The 27,971-nt window shown below is 36.8% G+C and overlaps 1 protein-coding gene across 1 annotated transcript; it reads right to left on the minus strand.

Annotated features, from left to right (window-relative positions):
• Positions 1 to 72: 72 nt before the first annotated feature.
• On the minus strand, positions 73 to 27,970 carry FBXO28 (F-box protein 28). The gene is made up of 5 exons (XM_070385453.1): positions 27,682 to 27,970; positions 17,228 to 17,337; positions 13,912 to 14,050; positions 6,097 to 6,292; positions 73 to 4,701 (listed from the first exon to the last, which is right to left on the minus strand). Exons 1-5 carry the CDS (start codon positions 27,946 to 27,948, stop codon positions 4,307 to 4,309), a joined length of 1,107 nt encoding a protein of 368 aa, XP_070241554.1. The 5' UTR covers positions 27,949 to 27,970; the 3' UTR covers positions 73 to 4,306.
• Position 27,971: the final 1 nt, after the last annotated feature.

Genomic DNA, 27,971 nt, shown 5'->3' on the forward strand with positions numbered 1-27,971 from the left:
TGGTAGCTATTAAGGTGGCATTTAGGATGGCTCCGTCATCTTCTGTGTATGAAATACAAAGAAAACAGGTAGCACTGGTAACAACACATTTATTTATGCACCCTGCTGTGTGACCGGGAGGTGTTTTTCACTTTCCAGTAATTAAATTAGGTTTTAACAATTAAAATTCCAGATAAACTACTGTAATTTATTGTTGCTCATGACCATAAGTAAACAGACATGGCACAACATAAAGGAATTTTAAACGCATCTAACTTTAGGTATAGCTTTGAATACGGAACAGTATCTACTTTGGCAATGGACCTAATGGATTACCAATATGCTTCTAAATCTCATGGTTTTCTTCAGACACAACAGGAAAAATTTCAGTTTTTGACGTTTGAATTTCAGAAATTTAACAAAGATTCTTAGGAAGCTGGAAAAGGCCATTACTTAAGCCTATTATATTTATCACAAATATAAATGTATTGCTATTAAAAATAAACTTATGGTAGGCAGCAGTCAACTAATTGCTAATCTCATTTTGTAGATTATATAGTATTTCTTGAAAATAATTCACCTCAAGATGGCAGGCTACAGAGCTTTTTGAAGTAGTTCTTGCTAACCTTTTAAGACTAGTGAAAGAAATTCAGATCCCAAGCCAAATCACTGCATGTATTGGATTTTACATTAGGAACAGCCATTTTTCAAGAGACTGCATCGTACAAGGCAGAATGCCTTTATTCCTGGTTTCAAATTTTACAACGTATGATTATTCTGAAGGAGGTTTGGTAAGTGTTAACAAATGGGTACTCATTGCTAGAGCAGTATATTAAGAATGTGCTGATCACCAAGTATGAGATTTTAAATTAAAATTATATACTGTTGAAAATAAGACAAGATAGGGAGTTCCTAGATCCTAGAAAATATTATGGCTAAGGAAATAGAGAACTCAAAAGAGGAATCTACCTCCAAGAAACTACTTCGGTATAGTAAAATAGAATTAAGTGCCCTGTCTCAGGAAACAGTTATTAATAAGGAACAACTGGGACATCACACATCATTTCTTTGGAGATTAAAGTGCAGGCTATGAAATGGCATATAAAATAATGCATAAAATAGTGCAATCTTAAGGTGCCATTATTTTTATTACACATAGCCTATGTTCATATGTCCATTTTCTCTCAAAAATCCAGCTGTAGTGACACCTTTTAGCTTATTTATTTAGGCATTACTTATACTCTGTCTTACCCACCTTAGGGGCTACATAGAATATTTTAACAAGTAGAATAATAGCGCATATATCTTGAAACTACTAAATAGAGATTAAGGCAAGCCCCTGTAAAGTTCAGTACTCCAAAAACATGTTACACCAAAAAAAAAAAAAATTTGCTTCCAAAACCAGTGGCTTTAGACCTGATGGCACCCCAAGTTTTTAAAACAGTATAATTACTGATTACTCTGATTACATCTATGTTTGCCCTTATTTCCAGGCTCTGTACATCAAAAGAGGAGCTTAAAAAACAACAGGTTCTATATCCTCATGTTCTGAAATAATACACAGTTCAGAATACATGAAAACCAAGTCAAGTCCACGTGGGAAACAAGCAGAGACTCCTGTGGGGCGCGAGGGGGCAGCAGTCCTTTCCATTTTTCATCCGCCCTTCCACATTTCATCTGTCTGTAGTGTTGTGATCAGTTTGCAAATGGGACAACTTTAAGTATCCTCTGAAAGACTAATCAAGGAAGATGATGGGAATACTCTATGAAATGTCCTAACATTTAACATATTAACATACAGTATTTAAATTACTGACCTACAATCCAGAGCAGGATAGTTCTCTCTCGGGTTGCTAACTTACAATTTTCCTGTAACATATGTCAGTTTTAGGTGATGGAAATATTTTGTGATTTGTTGACACTTAAAAATCATTATACTACCCAAATGCAAGTATAACAGCTATCAAACTGGCCAAGGCAATATCCTAACATATTTTAGCTAGTTAAGATTTAAAACAACTGTAGTGCTTTATTTCCTACTGTTATGCCACATTCACCCATTAACAAGTGCAACTCATTAAATTTATGGGCAGATGATTACAAGTATATATGGTAGAAATTTGGATTTTGAAACAGAAAATCTATCTTTTAATAGTGTGAATGTTTATTATGGAAGCCAAATATTCATGTTAACTAAGACTGTAGATACATTTAGGGTTATCTAGCTGGAGTTTAAAAAGAAACCCAGGAAACTTTAAATAATTCATTAACATTATTAAAAAAGATCATCTGAGGTCATATCCCTTTGATGCATAAAGATCATACTTTATAAACCTGTAAACATGTACTTTGTTACTTAAAAACATCTTCGTATTACCAGGAAAGCAGACTATTAAAGGCCGTGAGTAAGTATTCCAGTAGGCCTCCTCCAAAGTTGTGATAATATGGCTAAATCCTATGACTAAACAAATGAGACCTGCTGAGAAAATGAGTTCCAGACAGGGACTTTTATGGATGATCTTGGCTGACAAATGTTTTTTGGAAATTGTTTATTTTAAAATTACCTTCCCAACAAACCATGAAAACACTTGGACGTTATTTTATGGTTTTTTCATTGAAAACATAACTACATTGTGAATGGAGTTTTAATGTTAGACAAAGAACTGATCAAAATCTAAGGACACTATTATGTAAGGACAATATTAAAAATGGATAAGAAGTTTCATTTGGTGAAGTTAATCTCAAGGATGCATAACCATATCATGTTGGACGGATTAAAAAAAGGTAGTGACCTTGTGCTTTTCTTCAACTAAGGTACTTACCAAAACCTTAGGTTTTATACAGATGTCAAACTCCCACCTGGAAAGGGATAGTATTCTATATTACACCTAAGTTTACCTTAAATAACTGAAGCCCAAGGCAACAGTTGTTTAACTTAACAGTCAAATAATGACTACATAATTTAGTACATTAAAATAAAACTAGACAGTAATAGTTGACTGTTCCAAAAAATACACAACTGGGGAGAATAATCACTGTACAGGTGTTAAAGTGACCACTCAGAAGGTTGACAGTGCAAGACATGCTTTTCCAGTTACAAGCTCAAAACAGGAGTGCAAACGAAATTAAAGCTTTTGTTCAAAGTTGAAGGATAAGGAAAGCCTGAAATTAATGTTAAAAAGCTTCCCTCAGGTCACCCCCCAGAAATGAAACAATCAAAATGCTTTTTCATAGTACAATTTTCTTCAATGAACTGTTTTTCAATGGCAAAACAACTGCATCCCATAAGTTGGGTTCCCTACTCACACCACTGGTCATGGCCACAATGGATCAATGAGCATACACAGTGGCGAGTCAGGAATAGTAATAGTTACCAGAGGTCTGATATCAACATAAAGAATTTGGGGTTCTGTCTTAGCCAGTGTACCTGAACCCTACAGAGAACAGCTAAAGCAGCGGGCTTTAATACTCTCTTATCCTGTAAAACCGGAGGACAAATGGACATACAAATACCACTCCCCCTCACCCACCAAAGCAAGCTGTTACGGTGGAAGATGTTAAGTGCTTAAATGAACTAAGACACTGCTCTAAAAAGTGGAGAAGTATAGAGGTTCAAGATCAATACCAGTGCAAGAGCTTTTGTAAGTGAATTGACTAGGCAATGCATGCATGCATCCATGCAAATGTAGGTCATGGCCCCAAAAGAGAACTGAAAACATGTATATAACAACTGGGTAAGTCCCTTGCCAGTAGTTTATAAAAATATATAGTCAATACTGTAGAGGCCCCTTCTACAGTCAATACTATGGAAGTCCGTTTTAGTTACCCATTACTTCAATACCAAAAAGCATTTACTACTTTTCAGACATTCCAGACAAAGGTCACTTATAACAAAAAGTCAACTTTTTTTTTTTTAAAAACAAGATACTGTCCATTTAAAAAGTAGGTCTTCTCTTTCAAGTGAACAGGACATTTTCTGTATTAAACTTAGTTTCTAGTCTGTCAAGACTGGTTTAAGATCCTTATGTAATGTGCATATATGCAGAAACTAATTTGCTTTAAACATTATCTGCACACAAAAAAAGGTTAACTTCTCAAAACATGATAGAATAGGTCTGGTTAGTACAAATCTATTGCAAAGTAAAAAGATTCTGTGCATCAGTTCAACGAGGAGAAGCAGGAAAAAAAAAAGTCCCAACCATGAGAGTTCAAGTTGTGTTCTGAAAGCCTAGAGCTGAGGGACACCGTGTCGCGCGGTGTCCAGATACGCAGAACTGGTCAAGCTACAAAGCCAGGTCTTCCTCTGGCGCTAGAAGCACGTTCCGATTTACTTTCTATTCCGGAGACGTTTAGATTTCCTAAGAGAGTCTATGGCTTCTGCGGCCTTTTTTCGTTTCCGAGGAGACTCTTCGCTCTGCCCAGACCCTGAGGAGTTTCCCACTGCACTCTCCATTACTTCTCGCAATTTGCGCTCCAGCTCTGCCAACCGTGCGTTCTGTTCACCTATGATCTGGGTCTGCTCTAGCAGTTTCTGGTCCTGGTCTTGAAGTTGTTTCTGCTGTTCTTGCACTTTGGTGCGAAGCTCAGAAATTTCACGCCTGAGAACAGTCACTCCAGCACCATTTGTCTTAACCTGCTGCTGGAGTTTGGTAACCTCTTGTCTTGAAGGGTTTTGCTTGGAGAAGAGTTGCATTGTAGTCAAGGCTGCAGACGGTCCTGGAACTATGGAGAAATGGTTTAAAATGGTCAATCATTTCAATGGCTCACCACCAGTAATAATTAATGAGACTTCTTAATGTCCTCAGTAATATCACCTCTGCAGATTTCTTCTTTGCAATCTACTTGGTCTAATGAATTAATCAAATACTTTGTCTTAACTATAAATGAGTCTGAATTCTGATTCTCATGTTCATGTGGCAATATGTGGATTGCCAGCAAAAGCAAAGAGTGTCCAGGGGTGTTAACTTGGATTTAAAAATATTATAACACTTTTTTAGAACCTAGTTAAGAAAATATAAATGTAAAACTAGAGTAGAATTACTTTCTATCTTATCACACACAAGGAAACATAAATATCTGAGTCAGACATACAGACCTATTAGGTTCATAAGTCAAATAACTGGGATACCACCAAAAAGGGTTACATCACACTCGATGACCAGGAAGAACTTCTGACATGATGTAGGAAGGCTTTGGAACTATTCTGTTTTAGGAATAACAATGTACCATGGGCATAAAAATCACTATTTTAAACTAATAACCTTCTTTTTTTTTAAACCCTATCTCTGAAGCTTTTCTAAAAGAACCATATGGATCCATCTGCACCCTAATGCTAATTTTCTCCTCATACATTTAAATAACCAGAATATTTTCCTTGACTGATACATTGTTCTTTCTCAGCTTACCTTTAGCCAACTAACAAGGCTCAGATCAGTTCTCACCTCTTGTGAAGTCTCAATCAGACCAGCCAACAATGATCTTATCTTCCTTAAGATTTTCTCTCTACTCATTTGGCATGTAAATGGACACTCCTTTAAACTATTCTCTTGCCTGCAATAATTTGAGTCATGATTATGTCTTACCCTATGAAATAATAAGATTCTTGAGAGCAGATATCATGTATTACAATTCTTTTTAGTCTTCATAGGACACAGTATAGTGCTGTCCACATAATAGTACTCAATAAGTAATAGATATATTAATGCTGAGATGTCATAAGCTTTATTATTAAATTACAGACACCCACTCACTCTACTGAGTACTCCAGGGAGCTAACTAATCTGAATGAAACAAATGTTTTACTAAAAATTGCTCTAACAAATTTATGCCCAGTTAAAAATTGTGGGTATGTATAAAGATTCAGCCTTAAGATTGTTCTTCAGTGTGGTTCAAATACTGAAAAACCTGGAGACAAATGTGCATAACAACAGGGGATGAACTACGTAAGATATGGTCTGTAATCTAATCTGTCATTAGGCTACAAAAATGATGCTGCAGATACACAGTTACAGACTCAGAAAAGTTCAAGATACACAGTTAAGTGGGAGAAAAAAAGGCAAGTTACAAACCTGTGTATGAACATGATTATAAACTGAAAGTATTATAAACAAAAGATACCTGGAGGAGAGCCCATGAGTCTTCCAGATACATCTGATCCTGGCAATTTCCTCTTTAGAATTGGAACAATCTTTTCATCAAAGTATTCCATTGCCATGGAGGAAATATCCCTTAACTCTTGAAGTACTTCATGAGCTCGCTGAGGGGCTCTGGTAGAATTGACATATCTCAACACACGATAAATCTCATCAATCACCTAAAATAATGAGCTCTCATTAGCACTTTATCTTTTTTAAAGAATATAGGTAAACAGGGAGTAAGGTAACTGCTTGTTTTGCAAATTCTACAGAGATCTACAGGCTGACTTAACTGATACACTGACCAATGGTAACATTACCACCTGTAACACCTGGCTTTGGGCTTGTTATAATACTATATGTTTCATATTTATATTTATTAAGCATCTTTACTGTTCTGGGGCTAAAAAAAATTACCTAATATTTATATATAACTACAAAATGGTCAATTACAAAATATACACTTATATACGTTAGCAGTAGTCCTTCATGTTACTAGTCTGTCACATTCTACTACAAAGAATCTGCTAGTGATAGGATATCAACCGATCCGTAGTAGTGCTACATGTGTGTTGTAAGTAAGCAAAGTGCTGCAACACTCCAGTATTATTTGATGTCGTCCTAGGTGCTAGTACATTCCACCTACAGGTGCAAAGTAACCCTCAGCTCTCTGACCTAAAGCAGACCCTCTCTCTCTCTGTTGCTCAAGGTTTTGCACATTATGATCTCTTTTCTGTCATGTTCTCCCTGCATATCTCCCCTACCTTCTCCAGCCCCAAATTTCTAATTCACACTTGAGGTCTCAATAACACTTTCTCAGAGTAAGTAGTCTTTTCTGAACCCTTTTTAAGTATGTTAACACCTTCATCAAATCTTTTATTTTTTCTTCAGAATACACATTACAAGGTTTAAGTACTACCTTTTTCTGTTAATTCCTTCTTCCCATAACACAGTAAGCTCAATGAGAGAAGAGACCATACCTAGTTTCCACTGTCAGATCCCCACAGCCTAGCAGTATCTGGCATATAGCAGACACCCTAATCAACGTTCGTTAAATGAGTGATAAAGATGGTCAAATAACATAAACTGCCTAATACTGACACATCTAAATAAAACTGGTTAGGGACAAGCCACAAGGTTAAAGTCAATACAAGAATATGATTTTAAGAGGCTAGATTTTGTTTTGAATACAATGGTCATTGTTAACAGAATTTTTACTGAGAGGATAAATGGACCTAATAAGTTTATATACATAAATACTGGTAGACAGAAGAATATTTACAGTATGTTTGACCTAGACTAGAAATGACTGCTACAATGACTCAAGCATGAATAAGACCTACATCTTAACCTGTGCAAGATGACTTAGTGAAAGACCCATACACAGCAAAGACTAGTTCAAACTGAGTAAGTTCAATGTACAAGCAAAGCGTTGTGTGAAAAAGGAAGCAGACAGGGATAAGATTTGTTTGAGGATTGAGTAGGCCTAATGAAGGACTTGGCAATGAGAAATAAGCAGAATTTCAACGAGAAGAGAAGTCTGAGCAGAAGGAGGGTGTACATGACTGAAGGAGGAGTGCTGCAGTGAGGATGTGGCTAGGGAATCAAAATGTATGTAGTGTTATTAGTACCACGGGCTTCCCTGGTAGCTCAGTCGGTAAAGAATTTGCCCAAAATGCGAGAGACTGGGGTTCGATCCCTGGGCTGGGAAGATTCCCTGGAGAAGGAAATAACAAACCACTCTATTATTCTTGCCAGGAGAATCCCATGCACAGAGGAGCCTGGCAGGCTACAGTCCATGGGGTCGCAAAGAGTGAGACACGACTGAGCAACTAACACTTTATTACATACCATGCATTTATTCTAGGTTTTTAAAATAAATTTATTATGTAGTGAATCCTCTTCCATAACCCTGATTCTTCAGAATTAATTTCATATCAAAATATTGCATAGGGATTACTAATACTAAATGACATCTGTAAGGCAAAATGTGAAAAATTCTTATCTACCGTATTCAGCCTTCTAAATACAGTGTGAAAACAAGGTGTATCTCTTTCCCTTTGCCCAAGTGTTCTATTAGGAAATTTAATGTTTTTAAATCTTACTACATAGAGGTTATTTTAATTAAGGGGACTCATCCAATCCATGTTTTCAATAAAATTAAAAACATTTTCTTTCCTATGTCCAAAAGTTATAAGCAAAGAACAAGGTGAAGAAAAAGACAGCATGTTAGAACCAAACCACTTCTGGCATTCAGAGTCATCAGTGGCTGAAATGGTTGTAGAGATACATGTTAAGAAAAGCACAGTATTTACCTGATTTTTAAAATATTTCATTTTCTCAATAGGTTTAATCACTTTCTGAAAATTACTTTAGCAACCAGAATGTAATGGTTTGAGTCTTGTATCCAGTGTAAAGACCACAGGTCTTAGGCAGGTCACTGAAACTCTTTAATGGCTCTTTATACACTTTTCAAGTAATATGCCACTGCTAAATACTAGAGATAATTAATACTTATGAAAAATATTTTTAAGTTTTAAGAAAGAATGGTAAGAAACCAAATGTGAACAACTATCACATTCCCAGCACATATAGTTTACTCTATCATGCTTATGTTTAAATTGGCAGAGTAATAAATGACATACTATGAACATCATTTAAGGCTTTCAACTATTATAGATGAGAGAATTTCTATCTTATTTTAATCTCCTGTTTAGCAAACAAAGTACTGCAAGTGAGTGAAAGTCGCTCAGTTGTGTCCAACTCTTTGGGACTCCATGGACTATATAAAGTCCATGGAATTCTCTAGGTCAGAATACTGGAGTGAGTAGCTTCATGGGATCTTCCCATCCCAGGGACTGAACCCAGGTCTCCCGCGTTGCAGGAAGATTCTTTAGCAGCTGAGCCACCAGGGAAGCCCAAGAATACTGGAGTGGGTAGCCTATCCTTTCTCTAGCAGGTCTTCCCGACACAGGAATCAAACCGGGGTCTCCTGCATTGCAGGCAGATTCTTTACCAGCTGAGCTACCACAGATGCCCTTAGCAAACAAAGCTCCCATTAGAATATTGAACCTTGTATGTTCTCATTTTCTGTTTCTTTTTGTTCCACTTGCTGATGTGCTCAGCCATGGCTGATTCTTTGTGACCCCATGAACTATAGCCCATCAGGTTCCTCTGTCCATGGAATTTTCCAGGCAAGAATACTGGAGTGGTTGCCATTTCCTTCTCTTTGCTCCACTTGAGATTTCCTTAATTTTCCTCTCATTTATTTTTTCTTCCATATTTGTGAGTAATTCTTTATATGGCATGTGTTTGTCTTTATTTTTCTGATTAATATTTCTCTTAGACCTTTAGTCACAGTTTGTTCAAGTTTTATATCCTTGTATTGCTTTCTCAAAGGTCTTTCGTTCTCCATTTGTTTTACTTTGCGTTTCTTATTAGCCTGGTGATTCTCTACTCCTTGCTTATATTTAAAAATGCAGCACATAAAAAGCTGATCAGATCTAGTTAGCCAAACTGGTGGTAAAGGTGGAGTTTAGGGGTGTAAGAACAGGGACCTAAAAAATTCAATGAAAATAGATTAATTTTTTTTCATTTTAAAGGTTCAATGACTGCATGTATTTCCTTGAGGACCAGCAAAATGAAAGGAGGAAATGCTTCTAAGCCAGAATTATTTTTAAGAATGTCTTCACTCTAAAACCAATTTTAAAAGAAACAAAAATACAACATTCTGGAAACATTAGATAAACTGAAGGATATTTATTCCTCAAAATAACTTCAAAAACTTGAAGCCCAAGAAACACAAAGTGTAGGGAATTATTCCACATTAAAGAGAACTAACAAATTCATGTGTGATCCTAGATTGGATTCTGGACTCAGAAATAAGAAGAGCTAGGAAAACTATTATTGGGATAAGAAATGAAATTTGAATAGGACTGCTGATCAGTGTATTGGATCAATGTTAAATTCCCTGAGCTTGTTATCTGTACTGTGGTTAAGCAAGAAAATGTCCTAGTTCTTAGGGAATACACTGAAATATTTCAGAATAACGGTCACAGTATCTCCAACTTTTCTTCAAACGGTTCAGAAAAATAAAACACATATGCAGAGAGAGAACAAAAGCAAATGAGACAAAAGGTAAATAACTGCTGATCTGGATAAAAGAAATATGGGAATTCCTTGTCATATTTTTTGCAATTTTTGTGTAAATATGAAATTGCATCAAAAGAAAGCTACCCCTCAAAAAAAGAATAAAGAATGACCATCACCAGTTCCCTCCCCCCACCGAAAACAGTATTAAAAACAAACCAGCAATACAAAATCTACAGATTTTTAAGTTCCTTCAGGGAAATCTAGCTTCATGACAATCATTTATACCATGAAAGCACTGACTTTTGGAGACCACTGTATTTCAATAAGCACAAAAGATTTACTGGGGTTGTTAGTAACAATGAAGTAAAGAAATTATTCATGTCTTTTTTCATTATTGTATCTCCTAGAATGGTTAGTTGGCCTCTGCTCCATGTGGTTTTCAGTTTGTGTGAACTGCTAATAATGATCAAGAACTTAGTGTAAAAATTTGACTTCTGTATGTCAGTCAGAAGATTTGAGAAATATGTATAGGAATAAGCCAAGAATCTATACTTGATTCTGAGAAAAGATGAATGGAACATCAATATAGTGGCCAGAGTCTGCAACTATGGCCCTAACTGACCTGTGCCTATTTCTGTAAATAAGGTTTTTATTAGAACATGAGCACACCCATTCATTTACCACATGTAGAATCATGGCTGTTTCTCAGTTGAGAAACAGACCATGACATGACACAGACCACACGGTCCACAAAGTCAAAAATATTTATTATCTGGCCCTTTACAGAAAAGTTTGCTGATTCTTCCCAGAGCTCATAGTGGCAAACTCCCAACCAGTCCGAATTCTTTAGACAGACCTTTAAATGCCTTTGTTGTTAGTACTGTATCCTTGTCAAGAGACTCCATTTTAAACGCCTCCCATGAATAAGCCTTAGATTTTCACTGGGTACAAGGGCAATGATTTAGCTTGTTTGGAGTTGGAGAGGGGACCTACAGATTTAAATCATTCCTAAATACAGATTCTCAACCAACCTTTTTGTTTTAGCCCCATTTTCAGAAGTGTTTTCAACTCTAGAATTTTTTAGAGGTTCAGCTGTGCATACTACATTGACTCCCAGCTTCCCCCACTGACAGGTTAGGAATTAACTTCCTCAGCTCTTCTAAGTCAGTTATCATCTGTTCATCTACTGTCCAACTTCTAAAATTCTGCTGCTACTGTCTACTCTCTTGACCTCCTTTTCATGGGGCTTTATCTTTTCTTCCTTTTAAAAATTACATCATTTACTTTACTGAGTCAAGTATGGGGAGGAGTTAAGAGGTAAACATACATTTAATCTTCTATCTTCATCCTACCATTTAATTTTACAAACGAATTTGATTGTTCTTTCAGAGAATAATTAAAAAAAAAATTTTTCCCCCATCTGTTAGTTTAAAAGTCCAAAATTCTGGTATATATCAGGCAATCTATTTTAAATGAATGTTGCTATTACCCAGATTCACGTAAGTAACTTGTAAAAACTAATTTGTGAAATGAACCCAGGAGCAAGATGCTGGGGAAACCAAGAATAAACTACTATAGAAATCATATACCAAATCAAGATTATACACTAAACTGAAAGAAAAGTATTTCATAGAATATCTTCATTTACAGATGTGAAATTTAATGCCATATCCTTATGTTCTGAAGACAGAATATGAAAGTTTAAGGATGAGAAAGTTCAAAAAAGAACAATGATAAAACAACTCAAATATTGCAAACTATGTTAAGTTAGCAGTTTAGACTTAGCCTAAGTAAGCTAAAAAGTACCAGCTACATAAAAATAAAAAGTATTAATCTAAGTATACAGTGTTTAGGCAAAATATAAGCTATGAAGATGGCAGAATAAACCAAAGTGATAATCAAAACAAAAATTATTTGTTTTTCCAGTTCAGACTTGTAGGAGAAAAATAAATTAGAATAAGATCTTGTGAAGAAGTGGGTAATATTAAGGAAAAATGGAAGACTTTTCCACTGCAGGTAAGGTAAAGGTCTCAGGAAAGGAGCAAACGCCCAAGGGATACACATACGCTTCAAAACTGCAAACGTCCTCCGCTGCTACCACCTCCGTTAGTACTGGAGTTAAAAGAGAAAACAAGTGGTTTCCAAAAAATAGCAAGACTCAGCTGAATTTAACCTCATTTGTTTAAACAGTAAATAGCATCATTTCAATCACATGATCTTGATCAACTAGAACAACAGACAGACAACTTCTGTAAAGGCTGGTACTAAAATATCTTTGGCTTTGCAGGCCATATGGACTTTGCTGCCAACTATTCAGCTCTCATTAACAATAACTGGTTGAACTGTCTCTTGAGGTTATGAAACATAGAGAGGTGTCTTAAATATTCATAATCTTAACATTTTGAGATACGCAATAAAAACTATGAGGCTAACTACAGGAGACAACCTATTTTAGTTCAGTGAACATCACTGAATTAAGACCTATGAATTAGACCTGGATAAAATCTGGCCTAAGAATTAGAATCTAAAGTTTCTAACTGGTCACCTTTTTATAGAAAAGCATCAGTAGCTAATATGAGGAAAGTGAGCCATACCAAAGAATACTTTAAATAAGAATACTTTAAATAAGAAACAGGACTCCTCTGCCTCCCAACAAACATTATAGAATATTGAAAATGAAGAAAATAATAAAATATTGCCCATGTTAATTATCAATGGAAATAACAAAAAGAGAGCATTCAAATTTTACTAAGTATTAATTAGTTCCAACCATGTTAAGGGAACCTTTTGCCAGTAGCAGCTAAGTAGCAAAATGATCTTTAATTCTATCTCCATCTCTTCCACATAAAAAGATACTGAAGTTATTTCATTCTGAATTTACACTCAATTCAAGAAGCAAGGTATCAGTGAAGGTATGAGCAGCATGTTGAATTCTGGGTCCTTTATTAACTTAGTCACAGTAAATACACCACAATAAACTTATTTCTGTGTAAAACAGCACTATTACTTAGCCCAGAGTATACTGCTATACAGTAATTATCTATTCTTGTCGAATCTGGAAGTTTGTAAGTTGTTTTCATGAAACATTTCTCAAACAAAACAAAACCAGCTTGTCTCTCCCAACTCCCCTCCCTAAAATGGTAACAATCTTGAAGGCAGAGACAATACCTATTCTTGCTCATTGCTGTATCTCTGGCATCTTCACAAAAAGTAAAAGCTTAAAAATTTTTCTTTGCGTATGAACCCTTAAAAAACTTTCCTGAAGAATTGTAGGGCTTTTATAGCAGATTTCATAATCATAAGTTTAAGTATATAGATCACATAAATGATATATATTTATATAAGTTATTGCACAGAAGCTAAACAAATCCATTCCAAGAAACCCACTCAAAGTAGCAGCAATGGGACTTCCCTAGCAATTAAGGAAGACTGCACTCCCATAGCAGGGGGCATGGGCTCGGTCCCTGCTCAGGGAACTAAGATCCCACGTGCCTCATGTGCTGGCCAAAATTAAAAAAAAAAAAAAAGTCAAAAGCCCACAATTATCTATACAACTTACCCTTTAATATTGTGACTACTGAATTCACAGATGACCAAAGAAGTAGGAGTGATTCTGTCATTTAAAAAAATCACTCTGTAACTTCATAGTAATTTAAAGTTTAAACAGTCCAATCCAGCTGTTACTAAGTAAGCAATTCTATTTTACCTTTCCTGGTATGAAGCAACAGAGATTGGAGTCCACATACTTCATGAAAGTCATATTTAATAATGACAGCCTTGTTTCAACAGCAGCGAGGATGTCTGCATGCCGAGCTAATGAATGGTTTCTCCTTTCTGACTCTCTCCTACCAAAAAAAAAAAAAAAGCAACCATTAAAAGAAGTACTGTGGACTAAAATGCTAACCAAACAAAATACCTTAATGTAAGCCTAACATTTACAGGTTAATTTAGAAATCTACAACTGGGTCATAATTTAACACAATGATAAATGAATCACTATGTTTAGAAATCCTTGCTAAGGATCAATCAAATATTTATTGATAAAACATTTGAAAAAAATTTTTTGTGTTTTGCCCTTTGACTATATGGATTCCTTAGTGGCTCAGTTGGTAAAGAATCTGCCTGCAATGCAGGACACTTGGGTTCGATACCTGGGTTGGGAAAATTCCCTGGAGAAGGAAATGGCAACCCACTCCAGTACTCCTGCCTGGAGAACTCCATGGAGAAGCTGGGCAGGCTGCAGTCCACGGGACTGCAAAGAGTTGGACACTACTGTGCAACTAACTTTTACTTTCACTTGGGTATATCAAGCTCAAGCCTAATGGCTATTAGAATCAGAAATGAGATAAATGAAAGAAGTATACATGGACATAAGGACAAGAGACCATGTATTTTTGCTCCAAGATCAGCTCATTTTAACTTTTCAAAAGTTTTGAGACATAATTCACATATAATTCACTTTTCAAGGGTACCATTTAGTCATTTTTAGTATATTCACACTTGTGTACCCATCACTACCATCTCATTGCAGAACATTTTCATCATCATAAAAAGAAAGCCTGTAACCATTATTAACTACTCTCATTATCCAGCCCTTGGCAACAACTAATGTACCATTTCTATTGATTTGCCTATTCGGGACACTTCAGATAACTGGAATCGTAACAGTACGTGTTTTGGGTCTATCTTCTTTCACTTGGCATGTTTTCAAGGTTTATCCATGTAGAAGGATGCCTCAGAGTTCTTCATTCCTTTTTATTGCTGAATATTATTCTATGGACATTCCATAATTGTGATTATCCATTCATCTGTTGCTGGACTCCTGGGTTGTTTCCCCTTTCTGGCTATGATGAATAATGCTGCTGTGAGTATCCGTGTACTTTGTGTAGACATAGCTTCATTTCTCCTGAGTATATACAGCAGTGAAGTGCAGTATACAGCAGTATATGCATATAAGCAGCATATGCCTGCTGCATCATTTGGTAACTCTGTATTTCATTTTTTGAGAAAGTGTTTTGTAAAGTGGCTGCAACATTTCATTATCCCACCAGTAATATGTCAAAGTTCCAATTTGTCCATCTCCCTCCCAACTTTTGTCCTTTTAAATTTTAGCCATCCATCCTGGTGGGTATTCACTGGTATCCCATAGTATTTTGATTTGCAATGCCCTGATGACTAATGATGTTTGGCCTTTAGTACATCTTCTTTGGAGAAATTTCTGTCAAATTCTTTGCCCATTTTCAAATTGGGGTTATTTACCTTTTTATTGTTTATGCCTTAAAAAAAATATTTTGGTTACACCAGGAAAATGTGGGATCTTAATTCCTGGACCAGGGGTGGAACCTGTGCCCCTTGTATTCGAAGTGTGGAATCTTAACCACTGGCCACCAGGGAAGTCCCCCTTTTTATTGTTGAGTAGTAAGAGTTCCTACTATAATCTGGATACAAGTCCCGTAACAGATACACGGGCTGCAGATGTCTTGTCCCATTCTGTGGCTGTCTTTTTATTTTCTGGATGGTGTCCTTGGAGGCACAGACATTTTAAATTTTGATGAATTCTAGTTTGTCTACCTTTTTCTTTTGTTACTTGTCCTTTTAGTGTTGTATCTAAAGAACCTAATCCAAGTTAATAAAGGTTTATGACTGTTTTCTTCTCAAGGTTTTATAATATAGCACTGACATTCACACTTAAGTCTGTGGTTAATTTTCAGCTAATTTTTGTATATGGTTTGAGGAACGTCTTCAACTTCATTCTTTTGTCCCAGCATCATTTGTTGAAAACACTATTCCTTCCTCATTGAATTTTCCTGGCATTTTTGTTGAAAATCAATTGACAAAAAATGTAAAGGTCGACTTTCCGGACTCTTTTCCATTGATCTGTATGTCTATTTTTATGTTAGCACCAGACTGATTATTGTGGCTAAAGCTTTGAAACTGGGAAATGGTAGTTTTCCAACTTTGTTCTTTTTCAAGATTGTTTTGATTATTCTGAGTTTTTTGCATTTCCATAGGAATTACAGGATCAGTCTGTCAATTTCTATAAAAAGACAGCTAGGATTCTGATAGGGGTTTCTCTGTGTGCTAAGCTGCTTCAGTCACATCTGGCTCTTTGCAACCCCACTGTAGCCTGCCAAGCTCCTCTGTCCATGGGACTCTCCAGGCAAGAATACTGGAGTGGGTTGCCATGCCCTTCTCCAGGTGACCTTCCCAAACCAGGGATCACACCTGTATCTCTTATGTCTCCTGTATTGGTATCCAGGTTCTTTACCACTAGTGCCACCTGGGAAGCCCAGGGGTTGCACTGAATATATATATATATATCAATTTGGGGAATAGTGCCATTTTAATGGGCTTCCCAGATGACTCGGTGGGTAAAAAATTTGCAATGAAGGAGACACAGGAGATGCAGATTCAATCCCTGGCCATCTTAAAATGAAATCTTCCAATCCATGATCACAGAATGCCTTTCCGTTTATTTAAGTCTTTAATGTCTTTTAACAGTGCTTTCTGGTTTTTAATAAACAAGTTTTGTACTTCTTTTGTTATATATATATATTACTATCAATGCTACTGTAAATGGAATTGTCTCCATTTTTGGATTGTTTATCGCTAGTGCATAGCATTATACAATTGATTTTTGTATACTAGTCTTTTATCTAGTATCCTTGCTGAACTTGTTTTTAGCTCTGATAACTAATCAGTGTATTTTATATATAATATCATGTGTATACAAGATGATGTTATCTGTGAATAGAATTTTATTTCTTCCTTTCAATCTGGATGCCTTTAATTTCATTTTCTTGCCTAAATGCCCTGGCTCAAACTAAAATGTTGAACAGATATGGCCAGTGTGAACAAACCATAGTAAAATCATTTATTGTGATCTGTGTATACTTTGCTACAAAAACTTGGAAAACATTTAACATGTAAACCCTTACTTAGATTAAAACATAATAATAATAATCAAGAAACAAATAAAATCCCCAGTTGTAGAATTACTGCCACTGCTAACCATAACATACCTTGGGAGTTGTGCTTTAACTTGTTTCTGACATAGATTATGGTACCTTTCCACCTTTAGAAATCCCTGATTCAACATTCTCTGGCAGACCAAGTCCATTCTTTTACAAACCTATGGGAAGACAGAATGAGAAAGAATTTTAAAAGTAAAAACTTCAGAAAATGTCTGTGGTAACCTAAATATAGAGGAAATCTAAAAAGGGGATATATACGTATATATACAACTAATTCACTTTGCTGTGCAGCAGAAACTAATACAACATTGTTAAGCAACTATACTCCAATAAAAATTAATAAAGGGACTTCCCTGGTAATCCAGTTGTTAAGACTCCATCCATGCTTCCAATGTAAGGTGTGTGGGTACAACCCTTGGTCAAGGAACTAAGATCTCAGATGCTGTATGGTGCAGCCAAAAAAGTACATAAAAATTAATTAAAAACAAATTGATAACAATTAACTTAGACTCATTAACTGATGGTTCAAAGTTCTCTGTGCTAGAATCGTTCTCCAGTTTGCTATCTGAATCTTTAAATCGGTATATGTGAATTCCTCACTGTAACCTGCAATACTACATTTAAAAACTAATATTGTATGTAAGCAAGGAATAACTTACTCTTTTTTAAAAAAGAGAATATATATGTTTCCTTGTTTATTTATATATTTGACTTTTTCTTGGTTGTGCGACATGGCTTGCAGGATCTTAGTTCCCTGACCAGGGATCAAACGCGTGGCTCATGCAGTGGAAGCTCAGAGCCCCACTTGATTCTGCACTTTAGGTATCTGTTGAAATGTTCTGAATGTATCCCCACTATTATGGTCAAAGTCTATAATTCTGAAGATCATTAAAACAAAATATTTGAAGGCTTTTAATGGTTTGAAACAAGAAAATTCTTCTCTGGCCAAAAATACATATTCAAACTTGAGTCTAACCCCTCACAAAGTTTTTATCATTACCAGAATGAAAGTTTTAAATCATTTCTTCTAGTGGCTTGGATGAAGTATGACAGTTTATAATGGCCAAAGCCTCTACTAGATGCTGTCATATCCTTCAAAATATTTTAACATGTATAGCAGACACTTAACTTTAAAAATGGTATCTTTATACAATAAAAGCATAGGATCTGAAGTCAGAACACCTAAATTTGAGTCCAGCCATTTTATGTCCTTGGGCAAGTCAGTTTCTTTTTGAAAGCCTGAATCAGACATCTGTAAAATATGGATAGTACCTCATACACAGGGATATCATTAGGATTAAAAGAAATAGACATTAAATTACGGTAAACTATAAATTGCTATATAAAAATTGTTTAAACAATTTTGTTAACAATTTTAACTTTACCACTAATTTGAAAACTTTGCTTTATATACTTAGCTCTTATATTTCTGAAATATCCCAGTATCTTTCTTATCTTAATGAAACCTACTACACAAAATACGTTCGTTGTTTGTTTCCTGAGTATTTTGCATTGACTCAGAGGTATCAACCTGGACCTCAATTCTCACTATATAGGTGTGGATGTTGAAAGCACAATGCTGAGATAAAATTGAGATAAATCTATATCAAGGCTAAGTCAATTAGGCAAGGGCTGTCTTAACGCTTCTATCTCTCACAGAACCCAAATACAAATGTTTGAAAAATACTTGCTAAAACCAAATACTGATGAAACTCAAAAGTAGCTTTCTCCTGAGATTATACAGACAAAAATTCCGGTAAACTGGGCTGAGCTGATAAAGGTTTTGATACCCTAATACTAAATACTAGCCATTCCCTACATAATAGTACGCCAGATGAAAGGTATGAAGGTAAACAGTTCTTTTCAATTTCAAAGTAGATGAAAACATAATAAAGTACTGATACTTTACTGATAAATCATATTTTAAAATACAGTGGAATCTATTTCTAGCTGAATAAGTTATAAACATTTGTTCAGTGTCTATATTGAAAAAATAATAAACCCAATATGTACTGATATAAATGTTTCTAAAACAAAATATTTAATGAGTACATCTACAAATCTCTTTAATTTAGTTTAGGTCTAGTAGTTTAATAGAAATAAGTGAATTTTCATATCTGCTTCTTTTGCATTAATCTACTGAGGTATTCTTACCTAAGAAAATTCTAGAAAACACAATATACAAGTGCACATTTCATTAGCTGTATGATGGTACCATCACATATCACAGAACTACTGGAAAACTCCACTGGACCTTTGTGAAAGAATGAGAGTAAAAAATGCAAACAATACCTTAGTACAGTAATGAAAGTATTTTAGATTATATAGACTCCCTGAGTCTTGGGAATCCTTCTGGTAAACCTGGTCTGCATTTGAGAACCACATTGCCATAAACAATGGTACTGAACTTTGTGTGAGGAAAAAAGAAACTTTTATCATGTTATTGGAGGAAGAAAAAGAAAGTATGTCTTTGTGTGTGTGATGGGGGGATATAAAGCTGGCTAAATTCTAATCTGTCATAGGAGAAAGTCAGTTCAGTCACTCAGTTGTGTCTGAAAGTCAACAGACATTATCAAGTAGGAAAAAAAAAAAAACCCCACCCAAAGACTTCAAAATGAACTCTGAGGAATAAAAATTGGGGATTTCATTGTTGTTAAAACTATTTAATGTGAGGCATCCCCTAACACGACTTTGTAGAAAAATACTCTTTTGTTCTGTGGACTCTATAACCTCTCTGATAATTTCTGAGTTCAATAATGGAACTAAATCCACTGTGGTAATGATTTCCTAATTTTTTTTAAGTCAAATCATTATTCCGTACATCTTAAACTTATACAGTGCCATCTCTATAAAACTGAAAAAAAATGTTTATTTACAAAGTAAAAAATTAAGTCAGGAGGCTCAATCATAAAGAATCCGCTTGCAATGCATCAGGCACATGAGCAGCAGGTTCAATCCCTGGGTTGGGAAGATTTCCTGGAGGAGGGCATGACAACCCACTCTAGTATTCTTGTTTGGAGGATCCCATGGACAGCGGAGCCTGGAAGGCTACAGTCCATAGTGCTGCACAGAGTAGGACATGACTGAAGTGACTTAGCACACAACACACTGCTGTAATAACTTCCAAGGTACTTTCTAAATTATTTCATTATTCTAAAACTTTGCTGCACTAAATCTAGCTAAATACTCAATTTAGAAATCTTTTAATGATCTAGAAATGCAATGGAATGAGTACTGACTCGTATGAGCATACAATTGGCTGAGTAATTTGTGATAAATAACCAGGTAAGGTCAACCAAGGAAGACTTAACGTGATCCTAGGCTTTAAAAGAAGAAAGGACAGGACTGCTAAGTTAATGCTGATGGGACAAAGGCACAAAGCCTGGAATGAATAAACCATTAGCAAACTACTTCCGAAGACAGATCAGATACGCAAGCAAGGCTGAGAAAAATAAAAGCTCCCATGTTTTGATCAGGAAAATCAGACAGTAATGAGAAATAAATTGAAAAGGAAAAAGAGCATCTATTTTGGGAGAGACCTGGTATTGGGACAGTTGACTGGTCATTTTCCATAAGCAACTGTACTGTTACAACTAAAGATAAGGTTCTGGAGATCTCACACGAAGATAGCTGAAACCACCGCAGATGAATCCCAAATAAAGAGGTAAAAGACAAGAAAAAAGATTTATCTTTTTAGAGTCTTAACTGATCATTCTAATTAAAAGCTGGCAAAAAGATCAGAAAATATACATCTGAAACAAATACTGTAAATCAACCATACTTCAACTAAAAAAAATTAGAAAATAGGAGGTAACAAAAGCAAACTAGAATAGCACCACAAAAACCAAAAAGATCTGAAGCATTAGTTGATATTATAAGAACAGTATTTAATGTAATATTCTTCCTTTCATAAATGTTTTATAAGCACTGACTGACCAATAAAATAAAAACAAAGACATCATAGAGCATATGAATTCAGAAGAAAGCAAAGTGACCTCTGAAAAAACAGAAATATATTAATTGTCCCCAAGGTGAGCAGTATAATTATAACTGCTATCAATGCATATTAACTTGCAAAACAAAATTACCTTATTTAAGTGTAGCTCGAAATTTGGGGTTATTTTAATTATTTCCGAAGATTACAGAAAAGAAATATCATTTCCCCAATTAAAACAAAACAAAAATCCTAGCAGTTCGGCAATTTACTCAGGACAGAAAAATTCTAGAATCTAACATACAAAGATGATGACTATGTCAAAAACGATCAATGTATTTAGAGATTAGGAAAATACATACTATATAAACAAAAGGTAACTAATGGAGTAAGTATACAATAGAGACATTTAACTTGCCCCTCTGTTATTTGCTGTTCTAGTATGAAGAACAGATTTGTTTTGTTAATTATTTCAAGATTTAAAATGCCATGTTTATTTTTTTCTCAAATGAACTGAACAGTCAATGCATGCATGCTAAGTCGCTTCAGTCGTGTCCGACTCTTTGTGACCCCACGGACTGCAGCCCACCAGGCTCCTCTGTCCATGGGATTCTCCAGGCAAGAGTATTGGAGTGGGTTTGCCACGCCCTCCTCCAGCGGATCTTCCTGCCCAGGAATCAAAGCTGCGTCTCTTATGTCTCCTGCATTGGCATGAGGGTTCTTCACCACCAGTGCCACCGGGAAAGCCAATAGTTTCCCCCAATTAATGAGGAAGCTATTATCAAAGATTAGGCTGCTTAGACCCTTGACCTGAAAGGGACAGACGACACCAGAATCTACCCTTTCTTTTTACAATGAGAAAACTGAGGCCTTAGGAACTTATATAACTTATTCAAGGTCATCCAATCATTAAGGGCAAAAAGTGAAATTAAGAATTTGGGTCTTCCAGCAAATAGTGATTCACACACACACACACGTATCATTCTAATATGGACTTTAATATGGTTTACTCTCAGTTTCCTCATTTTTTCATACTGGCTACACATTTCAAGGGTTAGCAAAGTGCCTAGGATGGCACCTCAATAAAAACCAAGCTATGTTGGGGGCGGGGAGGGGAGGGAACAATCCAGGTCTTTTGATCTGTGTATTCCCTCCCCTAATTTTATTTATTTTTGGCTGTGCTAGGTTGCACCAGCTTTTCTCCAGTTGCAGCAAGCAGGGGTACTCTCTTGCTGGGGAGCATGGGCCTCAGGGTGCTTGGACTTCAGTAGGTGCAGTTCCTGGGCTCTAGAGCACGGGCTCAGTCGTTGTGGTGCAAGGGCTTAGCTGCTCCGAGGCATGTGGGATCTTTCTGGACTAGGGGTTGAACCTGTGTCTCCTGCACTAGCCGGCGGATTCTCTACCACTGAGCCACCAGGGAAGCCCTGATTTGCGTCTTGTTAAATTTAGTGATCAGTAGCTATGTAGACTGAAATGTTTATCCTAATTATTCTCAATTGATTAGGGTCTCTAACACTCTACTGCTATAGAAACTGTTGGCACGAGTTTAGAAAGCAGGACTTCAGTGGGTGGGGTGTTTTCGCCACACCACTAAAGTTTTGCGATGGAGCTAAACCAAGATCTTCCTATAATCCTCTCAATCAGACAAATCTTCTGTGCAGAATATTTGACAGCCATCTGGGCTGGATTCTTTAGAAAGTCATGAAAGAATGAAAACAGTGAAAAGGTGGGAGAAATGTTCCAGATTAAAGAGACTAATGCTTTATTAGATTTAAGAACCTTAACTACCTCCCCAACCCCTCTCCAAGCTATCAAAACACATTTTGGTGACAACTGAGAAACCTGAATATAAAATGTAATATTAAATACCTCGGAAGTGATGATATTGTGATTATATAGAAGTATTTTAGGGGTAAAATGTCATTGTATTTGCACCTTACTTTCCTATGGTGAATGAGCGTACAAGATAAAGTAAATGTGGCAAAAAGTTAATGACGGGTACATGCATGCTCAGCCATGTCCAACTCTATGTGATCCCATGGACAGAGGTGATAAAATCATTTAAAAAATGAACAATGAATGAGCCAGTCCTATACAACTTCCCATCTCTTTCACAAGAACACTTTAATCTTTTATGAGAAAAAATTCTATCTTCTTGGTATTGACCATTTAAGATATAATACTATATACAGAGACAGAGAGTTAATTCTCAATTGTCTGTTGGTAAAATTACAACAAATTAAAAATTCCCTGTGTGTCCCTCCTAAATATGCACTTGGAAAGAAAATATAAATTTAACGTTAGCCTGAATAAAACAATTAGGATAATTACATATCTTTTTTTTCTTCCTACTGGGAATGTTCTTCCATTTTTACTGACTGGATAAAAATTCATGACACTGAGGAAGCCTCTGCTGATTAACCTCAACACTCTTGTATTTCCTACTCTGCATTTGTTATCCTGATTCTTTGTAAATGTGCTCAAGGAAGGCGTGTACATTCTGTCTCAGTGATGATTTTGTAGACAGGGTTACTGATCAGACACCTTTGAGAATCTGCCGGAGTGAAGTATTCCCAAAATATAATTTCTTACCTATACTTAAGAACTTGTTAATAAAATAAATAACCTGATGATGACATGGTAGGGGAGAAAACCCCCAGCAGTATAGACAGTGTATTTTCTATAATACAGCGATACAAGCAATGGTTCTCCAACTGTGGTTGAAGGACCCTTGGGGTTCCCAAGATCCTTTCAAGAGTTTCTGAAGCTAAATCATTTTCATAAAACCAAGATATTATTTGCCATTTTCATGCTATTCTCTCACAAGACACAGCAGAACGTGTGTGGCAACATGACATGTGATGACAGCTAATGGAATTATGCACTGTGCATTCTTGTGTATTTTAGAATTTTCAAAGGTAAGCAAATTGGGTCCTCAACAACTTTTAAGAATGTAAAGGTGTCCTGAGACAAAATTGAGAACTACTGATATAGAGAAAGAGATATAAGGAAGACATCTTGCCTACTTAAAAAAAAAAAAAGGTAATACTTTCCCATTTTCCTTCATATTTTCTACCAGTCAACTCTCTCTACAACTGAACTTTTCAAACACATTTGAAGAAAAGATGTGAAAGGAACTCTAAATGAGTAATAGACTTAACCAGCTAGAGTGCACCAGAGAAATATCCTGGGACAAAAACATAGATTTACATATTTTGCTGTCAAATGGAAAATTTCATTCCAGATAATAAGCATGACACTTGAATTGAACTTTTAATCAAATCTGTCCTGAACCACTAATAGGATTCCATTAAATTTACAGGAGCTCCACTAGAACCACAGAGGAAAAATCTATAGGATCTCTTTATAAAAGTGGCAGTCCACTGAGCTGCCAGGGAATTCCCTAAGACAACTTTTAAAAAGCCTTGCACACTTTTTTTTTTCAGTGAGAATTCTGTACTCATAAGTCAACGTTATATGTTCCAACTTGGCTGTGATGTGCTCTGCAACTAGGTGCAGGACCTTCCTTAACCTTTGCCACTTGTTTCAAAAACTCTCCTACCTGTGAAGGGGGCCTTATGTGACAGACTAATGCTGCATCAGCACAAATTTATGTGATTTACTGCAAAACAACTCAAAGTACACATTTTGTCATTTCAAAAAGTATCTTCATCCAAATAATTTTAAATATATTAGAGAAGTTAAATATTTAAAGAACTATTTTTATGTAACCAGGATTTCCAAGTTCCAGGTACATTTTGGGAGCAGTAGTCAACGGCAGAAAAAAAATAAAACAAAATCCAGTTCAATAAGGGATCTGGACATTCCTTTGGAAATAACCAGACTGGAGAGTCAAATTTCAATTATTCATGGCGAGAGGAAGCAAAGATAATTGGAAAATGTTATTTTAGCAACTTGGGACGAACTGTATAAAGAAAATATAGAGCAGTAAGTACATGGACCCTGCACCTGTCCTCTAATTTAGGTGTGAACAATAGTTATGACTGAGGCCCTAATGTGTGTGCTAAGTCGTGTCCGACTCTTTGCTACCCTTTAGACTGTAGCCCGCCAGGCTCTTCTGTCCATGGGATTTTTTGGGCAAGAACACTGGAGTGGTTGCTATTTCCTCCTCCAGGAGATGGTCCATGACCCAGGGATTGAACCTGAGTCTCTTGTGTCTCCTGCATTGCAGGTGGATTCTGTACCACTGAGCCATCTGGGAAGCCCAAGGTTCCAACAGGGCAAGTAAGCTGAAGGAAGAAAAAAAGAAGCACCTGACAAATACATAAACCAGCTCATTAACTACTGAATGGTTGACATTTCGCTTTATGGAAACTAATTCTGTTCTTAATTAATATCACTCTTTTCTAAGTACACCCAACCTTAACTCTACTCAAAAATACACTTGACAATAAAAAAAAACTATGTAATTTATATGCCAGTTAGCAGCATACACTCGGGTATTGATTTTCTCGCAAACAGTCTGTTAGGTACAAACGGTCACTTACATTAGGAAAGGCTTTACATACTACGCACTACCGCTAGACTGCCAATCTCATTAATGACCATAATTAAATTAATGCTGACACCTAGTGGCAAGAATCTTTCATGTTACTTGAATTGCACCTTATGACATATGAACCAAAGAATTTAAAACCAAAGACACTTCCAAATCACCACAAAAGGTTACCCACTTAAATCTAAGAATTATCCATTAATCTCAAGTAAAGAAAGGACTAAGAAATAGTTCCTCATTACTAAAACAGAGAAAAAAACCATCTTTAAGAAGTAAAACTGGGAGCTGAATCTTTTTAGGGGGGTGGTAAGGGACTCCTTATGATAAAAATCTCTGAAACTACAAATTTGTATCTTTAAAATACTAGAATAGATAACTGCTTAAAAATAAGAATGCAGCTGAGTATTTCACTTGAAAGAGATGTCATTTACTAATAAACTGTGGGATGTGTTTTTAACTCTGTCCCCTAGGATAGGCTGGTTTTCTCCCCTTTAAGAATGTTTTTAATTTTTAAAGAAGTAAATTGACCAACAAATGAACACCACCCCACCCCACCCCCACACACAGTTTTTCTCAATACTTATAAAGAAGAAGGTGAACATTCCAAGCTTTACAAAGGCATTGTCTGGCTGAAAGGCTCAATTCAAATGTCATGTCCAATTTCCAGGCAACAGGAATGTATACCATGAATTCTGATCAAGTATCATTCTTTATCAAAAATCGAAGGAATAGTTAGGATTCTACAAGAAATTCTAGGATAACATGTTTTGGAAATTCAATCATTTAAGGGACAATCATTTTTAAATATTACTTTTCAAATGAATTTTTCTATCCTGCAGACTGGCATGGTTGATTGTGCTGTGTTGACAAGAAAATAAACGGTTCACCAGCTTGAATATTTAAGAGCCTCCTTTAAAAAATATGCTTGCATCTCAAAAATACAATTATAATCAATTTTAAATTGAAGGTGTAAATCTAAAATAGGGTTTATTGATTATTAAGAAAACGCTATACACAGCACATTCAGATATGTCTTTGTCCTCTTAAAAAACAACCCCGACCACATATTTAGCTTCTACACAGAAACGGTTTGTAATCATTTCAAAATGTCCACCTCCTTCAATTTCCTTCCCACTTAAAGATAAATTCACTGAGGAAGCAAAATAACTGACTGACTGAACTAAGACAGTCATTGAACCTTCAGTGAAGCCTCTGGGATGAAGAAAATCCCAAAGGCAAATTCATTTATTTTCATTAATCATGGACAGAATAACTGTGATTTTAAGGTATAAAACGTCTCCTAAAGCTGGCGGGTGGGCGTAAATCACTAGTTAGAAAATGAAATGCAGGAGAGGAAAAAACGTTCTCAAGGGGCAAGGTGCTTCACGATGGGGTGGCAAGTGTCAGGGGTGAGGGAAAGCCCGATAGTCACTTCTCAGGATTGCCTTCATTGGTCAACCAAGGCGCTGGGGTTGAGGTTACCAAAACGACTTTGAATTCCTCCAAACCTCTACTGGCTTTTGGGAGGACTGACCGATCCTACTTTATCTTTTGCAACAAGGAAACTTGGGTGGTAGGGGGAACAATACGTTATTCTTACAGACAAACCAAACCTAGCCGGGATAATCTCGCCTACTTCGGAGTGCTCGCCTCCAACTCCAGCCTGGGGTTGGAAGGTGATACACAAAAGGCAGGTGGTGAGACCCCTCCGGCGTCCACGCTCAGGCCGGACAGAGGTTGGAAGCCCAGCTCTTGCTGCCCCCGCCCGTGGCCCCGCTTCCGGATCGGGGGCACAGAGCCCCCGAGCCCCACAGACTCTCCAAGCCAAGTTTCTGAAAGCAGTCGCCCCCACTCTCCAAGCAAGGGCGGAATCTGGACAAGCCCCGCGGGCCAGCCCCAAGAGAGACTTTGGGGCGGGAGGGGTGCGCTTGGTGCTTTAGCTGCAGCTGCAGCTCGCCAGGGGCTCCCTCCCCGGGGAACGCTCTTCCCTTTCGGGCCCTCCCCAGACCTCGGCTCTCGGAGAGGGCGGCAAGGGTCCCCAGGGGGCCTCACCAGACGGAGCTGGCTAATTTCGTCGTAGGACATAAAGCTGAGGATGTTCTCGATGGCTACGATGGGCAGCGCCACCAGCGTGTTGTTTTGAGGCAGCTGGTCCGGAGCCAGCGCCGGGGCTGGGGGCGCCTGGGACCCCGGCTGCGGGGGCTGGGGCGGGGGCGGTGGGGGCAGTCGCTGGGTAGAGGCGATGGCCGAAGGGGAGCCGCCGTCGCCGTGACCACCGCCTCCTTCCTCAGCCATCCGCTCCTCCGACGCTGCCGCCATCTTGGGGGTTTGATTCCTTCCCC

Source organism: Bos mutus, chromosome 16 (assembly GCF_027580195.1).
Source record: "Bos mutus isolate GX-2022 chromosome 16, NWIPB_WYAK_1.1, whole genome shotgun sequence".
Classification (NCBI taxonomy): Eukaryota; Metazoa; Chordata; class Mammalia; order Artiodactyla; family Bovidae; genus Bos; species Bos mutus.

Coding starts and splice junctions, on each gene's coding strand:
- FBXO28 (XM_070385453.1), bottom strand. CDS start 27,948: ATGGCGGCAGCGTCGGAGGAGCGGATGGCTGAGGAAGGAGGCGGTGGT. Junction 17,338..27,681: donor AAATTAGCCAGCTCCGTCTG/GTGAGGCCCCCT, acceptor GTCTTCCCATAG/GTTTGTAAAAGAATGGACTT. Junction 14,051..17,227: donor GTTAAAGCACAACTCCCAAG/GTATGTTATGGT, acceptor TTTTTTTGGTAG/GAGAGAGTCAGAAAGGAGAA.